General features: G+C 20.4%; 1 protein-coding gene across 4 annotated transcripts in view; it reads left to right on the top strand.

The window, feature by feature from the left end:
• The window catches only part of LOC102676753 (putative phosphatidate phosphatase), a 75,602-nt gene that overhangs the window by 51,529 nt on the left and 15,911 nt on the right, over positions 1–8,162 (top strand). For 3 of the 4 annotated variants that reach the window (XM_031514756.1, XM_031514757.1, XM_031514755.1), the window contains 2 exons: positions 849–1,025; positions 5,819–5,914. In XM_031514756.1, coding sequence (XP_031370616.1) covers positions 849–1,025; positions 5,819–5,914 — 273 coding nt within the window. Of the gene's footprint in view, positions 1–848; positions 1,026–5,818; positions 5,915–6,003; positions 6,308–8,162 lie in introns of those variants that run through there. The other variant, XM_031514758.1, reaches the window with a different exon arrangement.

Below are 8,162 nucleotides of genomic sequence, written 5' to 3'. Positions count from 1 at the left end.
ATTTATAGTTATTTATATTTATAAAACTTTTATTATATTATATTTATAAAACTTTACGATTATATTTATATTTATGATTATTTATAGTTATTTATATTTATATTTATATATCATATAAATATATTTATTATATTTATATAATAAATGATTTATTGAAAGAAACAAATTTGAATTTATTTTTTCCATTAAAATTAAGAAACTAAATATTTTTATTTTAACTTGAATAAAAATAGAAAATAACAATCTGCATCAATTAGTATATTAAAAAATACATAATTTCAATTTAAAACACAAACTAACTTGACTTTTATATGTCCCTTATAAATTAATTTACAAAAATATTATTATAAAAATATTAAATAACATTAGAATCTTATACATCTTATATAATGAAACATTTTTTTATACATCAAATAATTTATGAATTATTATATTATTAATTTATATTATGAATTATATATTCATCTTATGTAATTCATTTTGTATAATATACATTATATAATGTATATAATAAATAATATAATATTTATAATATTATATATGTATTATTGCCATAAAAATTTTCTATAACAAACATTCTAATTCAAAACAAAAGAATACAATAATGTAATAAAAAAGAGAAATATAATGTTTACTAGCTGAAAATTGAAGTTTCATAATCATATGTTTCACATCAACCTACTCATTTCTTACACCTTAATTGCATTCTTGCATCGTGCACTTTCTTTATCCTTTGAATATACAATGTTACCCACCTTGTTATATTAAAATGAAAGCAACATTTGCATAATAACTCTTTCAACGATGTGCAATTTGCATACAGAATTTTTTTCCTCTCTCTTTTATAGATGTATTTACAATTAAGGATAACTTGGAAGGGTAGCAAATTGTTGAAACACTTCCTGCAACTCGTGTGCCTACTTATGGCCTGGTTCACTGCATTGTCGCGAGTTTCCGATTATAAACATCATTGGAGCGATGTTCTTGCCGGCTCGACCCTTGGCACTATCACAGCGCTGGTCGTGGTGAGCATTATTCCCCTTAACTATCCTATTGTGTGATCATAAATTACACGCGATCGTGAATATGAAATATGCGATATATCGAGTTGCTCCAACTTTTATGACCTCCATTGGTTTGGAAGAAATAATAATAATAATCGGAAATATTAATAATGTGTATACATAATGTACATACATAATGTGTATACATAATGTGTATAAATATCTATGCGATAGAATATAATTTTTCTATAGTCTATTTATTAAAAGAAAAATTTATTGATTATTGATTCTATATTATTGATATTTATTGATTCTATATTATATATCTATTTAATAACAAGTTGAAAGTTTTTTTTTTTTTTGATTTTCGAAGGTTTTTTTTTAATTTATTTAAAGTTGAGATTTGTAAAGAGTTAATTAAATATTTCTAAAAATTAATGAAATAGTAATTAAAATATGATACGACTTATTATTTATTTATTTATTTCTAAATTTTCTTAAGAACTTATTTTAGTTTTTTATACAGCAATGAAATTTTATTTATTTTATTATCATTATTTTTTTTTTTTTTGATGAATCATTTATGAGATTTTATTATATTGACATATTATACATAGAGAGTCGATTCTAGATATCAAAACAATACAAAAATCGATATACAAAAATGTCGAATAAAGATTATTTATTAAGTTATGAACAATTTAATTTAATATTAGAAAAATTTACATTAGATAAAGCGAGATATAATGATACAATAATACAGAGCGAGACAATTGCTTACAAATAAATAAGCAACATTTTATATATATACTTTTGTACTTATTTGACCTTTATTTTAGAATCGAGCTCAAAAATATATTAATTTCACGAATATATTATCACTGTTATACATGAATAATTAATATTAACATAATATAATGAAATTATATATTAATATTTTCTTAAATACGTAATCATGTTTTTGAGGAAATACAAGTCAACATCTCATTCTATCTTCGTTTTACTTTTTTCAAAGCGAATTTAAATTATTATTATTATATAAATTATTATTTATAATAAATAAGTTTAAGTAATATTTATAATGTATAATTATATAAATTTTTATAATTTTTATTTTGGTCTTCAGAATTTATTTTGTATAGCTGAATTTAAATGAATATATTAATATACTATATAATGTAATTATATACATATATACATATAAATAAATAAATTATTTCGTGGAATATTATTTTTAGAAATGATTTCTATATTTTGAAAAAGTTATTACAATGATTTATATTTATAAGTAAATAAGATTTATCTTAAAACATAATTATCTTAATTTATGTTAAAATATATTATAATAATTTAACTATTTCATGTCTTTTAATTAATTTTTAAAAAATTAATTGATTGATTTCATAAATTAAATTTTTATATAGAACAGAAATTTATATTTATTTAAAATAATAATATATTTCAAAATATATAAATATTTCTAATTTATTATTTATTTAGAAAAAAATATATTTAAGAAATCATCGAATATAATAATATTATAATAAATATTAATTATATCTATATAATTATATAATAAATATTTATATAATTATATTATATTAATTATATAATAAATATTAATTATATTACTTACTATTTATAATACCAATATATACATTTTCAATATAATAATAATTTTTTACTGTTATATTGATCAATATTTTATAATTGCATTAGAGATAAATATTAAATTATATAAAAAATATAAATATTAAATGATAAAAATAAAAATATTATATTTTTGTTTACTTCTATAATTTAATAATTCTATAATTTAATAATTTTCTAAGAAAATTAAATTTCTTGTTTTCCTTTCATCATAATATAATTCATAATTTATCTTTACTTATTTAAACTCTATCTAAATTTCATTTATTCTAATAAAATTGTATCCTATTAAATCAATTTCTTTTAACTGAATAAGAAATAATGCTTAGTGATGAAAAACAGGTGAACTTCTATTATTTGAATTGCATTATACAAATTCTTCTTTAGTGTTCCGATAAATGGAGTTCTACTGTAGTATATCTTCGATGCAAAATGAATGTTGGTATTCGGGTTGAGTTATTTATGTTCAAATTAAAACTCGATGGAAATGATTAAAAGCCATTAATTTGCAGATAAGCATAGTGACTATAATAGTGATTGGTATATATTGTAGGATTTGTTTTGTGATGTGGTCGACGAATGATAACTCGCTTTAGGCGATGCAGCGAAGTAAATTTAAATAAGGTTGTTAAATGCAGAAATGGAATATTATCTAATAATGATCTTTGTAATAAATTAATTATTATTGATTAAATAATTAATTTTTAATTTTTTATTTATCTTTTTTTTTTATTTTTTGTATTTTCTTATGATCCATTATATATTTTCTATTATAAATGAAAAGTATGTTTTTGTATTGATTTTTATCGAATTTTTATTATCGTATCATGTTATTTCATTTTTATTTCATTTAATGCAACTGATGTATTTATGTTGAATGATTTTTAGATCCAATTATATTATTTATTCACATATTCGTAACATTATTTACATTTACGTAATTATATTCGTAATGGATAATTTTTTTATTAAAAATGATGAAAATAAATGATTTTGATTAACTTAATTATAAATTATGACTTAATTATAAATTATTTTTTATTTAAACATATCTGGAAAGTTTTCATTAATTTCAATATTACAAAATTATATATAAATATATTTAACAAACAATTTAAAATATTCATTTTATAAAGAAATATCAAAATTCAATAAAACTTAGACTATAGAAGAATAAGAATAAAAGAAAAACATTCAGTAAAACTTAGATTAGATAATAGAATAAAAATATAATTTTTCTTATATTATCTCATTGATTATTAAGTTTATTTAAAAATTAGTATTAATATGTAACGATTAAATGTGAATCACGCAAGAATTTTTATTAAACAATATAAATTCTATAGATTTTTTATCGATAAAAATTTTAAACATAAATTTTAAACGCAAATAAAGAAATAAAACGTTAATTAAAATTATTTGTATTTTTTATTTATCATCACTAGATATCTAATCACAGTGAATTTGTTTTTCTTTCTCAATAATTCTCAATATTTATTTTAAAAATTTATTTTTATAGTTTATAAAAATATTTTCATTGAACAATTTAATTGCATTGTTAATTATGATACATTTAATTCAATGAAAATAATAAGAAAATAATAATTATTTACTTATTATTAAATAACAATTAGAATTTATATTCCATTGAATTAGATTGTAAAAAAAATTAAATATTATAATTTTTATGTATGTAAAAATTTGAATTTAACCTCCATCTTTATAAAAAAAATCATGTTTTTTCTTTTTTATAATTATACAGTTTTATTATATTATTATTACTTATTATTGAAATGAACAAAGTTCGTAAGGAAATTTAAGAATTTTATTAGAATTATTCCAAAAGATGAGTTTTAAAGAGAAATTGTTTGATTTTCTAATATTAAAATAAAAATATAAAATTTTAATATTTTTACTTGTAAAATTAATATTGAATTATAATTTCAATATGAAAAAAATAAAATGAAATAAGATTACATATATTTATATAATATAAATGTTATATTTTTATTATAATACTTTGATGAGAATAAAATATATTTAAAAGATCGATTATAGAAGTCAAAAAATAAAAAAAAATAGAAAAATTTATAAATTAAAAAATATCAATAAAGATTTATTTATTAAATTTTAAACAATTGAAGCAATTTGTGTTGAATGAAGACGAAAATAGAATGAAATAGTTCTATCTCTGTCATTGTTTTGGTTTGTCTCGCTTCATTTAATGCAAATAAATTATTTATAAATGAATAATAAATAAGCTTTATTCAAAATTTTTGTATATTAATTTTTATGTTTGTTTTGATGTTTAGAATTGATTCTTTAAAAAAAAAAAAAATGTATTAATACTCTGTACATGTATTTAGATAAATATATATACTTTGTAATTGATAATTACATGTATTTATATAATATGAACATGATTATTTTAATATTTAACAAACTTCGAGATCTTACGAGAATTAAAAGAAACACTTGTTAAAAAAAAATTTAAGAATAATATTATAATGATTTTTAAATTTATAATTTCAAATTGATCAAATCATGTAATTTAGAATTTCTTCCATTTACTTGTTTAAAATTTCATTTATTTTATTATTAGAATTTATATTATTGTACAAGAAAATATATTAGTTTATTATTTTCTTCGTTGTAAAATTAATTATGCGAAAATCCTCGATTAAAAAAACTTTAAGGACATTCCATTGCATATTAGAGTGAAACGAAACGTAGGAACAAAATTTATTTCCATTATTTTTATAAATTTTTGTTCAGTAATTTATGTTTATTATTTAATATTTCTTATTTAATAGATTATATGAAAATAATTTTGATAAAATTTGAATTAAATTTGGAATACATCATAAAATAAATAATATTGATAACATGACAAAATTAAGAATTTTAAAAAGTTAAAAGATATTAAGATTTAAAAAATTAAAAATCTTTAAAGACTTGAACATTTCAAAAATTAATTTTACGGAAACTATTTCTCGCAGATTTACGAAAGAGATTAATATTAAAGAAATATTTTCTTGCTAAGAATTGCCAGAAAATCACAATCATTATATTTTAACTTTTTCGTTTTACTCTCAATGCACACATATCGTTTTTGAACCAATATACGCCTAATTATCAGATACATTTCGATATGTTTTTCACAGGTAAACTTCGTTGCAGATCTGTTCAAGGATCAGAATCACTACTCAGTGGAAGAGAAACATCGAACGACAGATTACGAAACAGGGACCGGTACACAGGTGAATAATGGCACTACTAATCGCAACTGTTGATCTAACGAGCTAGTTCTTCGCTTGCTGACCACAACAAGGCCATGACTGTCTTATAGTTGTCTCTGGGAAGTTAATTCTGGTCTCGGGGAACAAAAACATACGCTGCTGATGGGCGCCTCAAGTGAAGGAAAATTGAAAAATGTATATGGTATTCCCAAAAGCTGGTGTGTCACAAAAAATTTTCTCATTCGACATCGAAACTGCCTTATGTGCTGTTTTGGGGGACCGTTCATCGCCTTCTCGACGACACTTCTAGACGTTATCATCCACCATTTCTTCATCATCATGCAGTGTTGATCATAGAGATTCTTGTAAAAAAAATGGAAAAAAAGGGAAAAGAGAAATAGAAGGAAAAAGAAGAAAAAAAGAAAAAAAAAAGTAATTTTTCAAAATGAAACATGATTTATTAAACGAATTTTTCATCCTTTTTTGTATTACATATGCCGCTTCGCTATGAAGCTTTCTCTTTTCAGCATTCTCTATGTTCGAATTTTTGTATTTTTATCGTAACTCTTCTTTCTTTTTTCTTTCTTTTTTTCTTTCTTTCTTTCTTTCTTTCTTTCTTTCTTTTTCTGTTCTTATGGTGGAAGGATATCTTATATCTAAAGCGAAGAGCGAATATTTTATATAGATTATTTGTATCGTTATCTTAGCTTTGTTCGAAGGACTTTCGTGTTAACGATACGTCCTCGTTTTCTCTTATTTCGTCCAAATTGTTCGTTCGTGTAAGATCTCTAATAGATTCGACGATCTTGTTATTTTTATGTCTATTTTAGAATTCGGGAGAAGATAATATTCCTCCCACTTCTTTTAACGGATTTTATGATAAAATAGTCAATCAAAGTTTAAGTATTGGCGCAAAGACGGAAAGAAATTTTAACATTAGAACTTCAAAAATTTTATTCTTGATTATTTCAAGTTTCATTCAATAATTTTCTTCATTTGATTTAACTATTTTTTTTATTTATACTCAATTGATTTTTAACGATGCATTCTAATGGCACAATTATTTTATATTATTAATCAATTGACTAATCAATTGACTTTTTAATTGACACGTTCAATGTGATATACAAATATAAAGAAGGAAAATGATTTATATTAATAATTTTTCAAAAGTTGAATAATTTTATATTTTTTATAAGATCACTGTATGTAATATTTTTTTTCAAATTTTATCGATTAATTTTTTCTTTTAAGCATAAAATAAGATTTTACAAAAAGGCGAAGTTGAAATTAAAAAGTTTACTAGAATTTGTTGAAAAAAAGTTTGTAGAATTATCAATAATTAAAATGGAAAAATAATGAAAAATAAACAAGAAGATCAAGAAGAAAATGACTTTATCCGGGATTCTAGAGTTAATGAAAATATTATGTTACACGTGAGAATTTGTACAGGCCGAAACTTGTTCATAGTTTCAGCGAAGATATATTTATTTCTTGTTGAATGTTATTTATTTATATAGGGGAAAACGGATTGTGAAAAAAAAGAGCGAACATATATATTTCTTTCTCTTTATATAGAGAGTATTACACGTTCGCATTAAAGATATGCTATATTTTCTAATTAGACTTAAAAAAGAAGAAAAAAAGTAAATGTGGTATATATTGATTTTTATATTCTTGTATTATATTTTAATAGATTAATCTTGTTGGTATTTGGTGCTCTTGAATCTACTTACGCTAAACATTGTTTAACATTAAAAATTATAATGATAAAAAGCAAAACGCGATAATTATTTCTTCCTATTTTTCTCTTTCTTGCTTAATTACTATCGAATTTCAAAAATAACAAAATTTTCAGTATTGATAATTTTTATATTATATGTATATTATTAACATATTTGTTATTAAAAATGAATAATTAATATCATTCGTTGCTTGCTGGAAAAGTATAGTACATATTCTTATATCTTCGAGTTGTAATCGACTTGGAAAAAAAGTGGTGCAAATGAGAAAATCTCTTTATATGTAAAATTAAATTAAATTAATTTTATCGGTATTTGACATGATTATAAAAATGTTTGCAAACAAAGAAAAAAAACTTTTTAACAATGTATGAATTTTATTTAATTTAACATTATCACGAAAAATTCGATTTAATGTTTAATCCTTGAACAATGGACAGATTAAATTACATATTGTGTCAATTCAATCAACATCAAATCAATTAGCAGAATAATATTATCATTTTTGTTTCAAAAGAAAATCTTAA

This window comes from Apis dorsata, unplaced genomic scaffold (genome assembly GCF_000469605.1).
Source record: "Apis dorsata unplaced genomic scaffold, Apis dorsata 1.3 scaffold_1176, whole genome shotgun sequence".
Lineage (NCBI taxonomy): Eukaryota > Metazoa > Arthropoda > Insecta > Hymenoptera > Apidae > Apis > Apis dorsata.
Note: the sequence above shows the minus strand (reverse complement) of the source record. Positions and strands in the feature narration are given on the sequence as shown.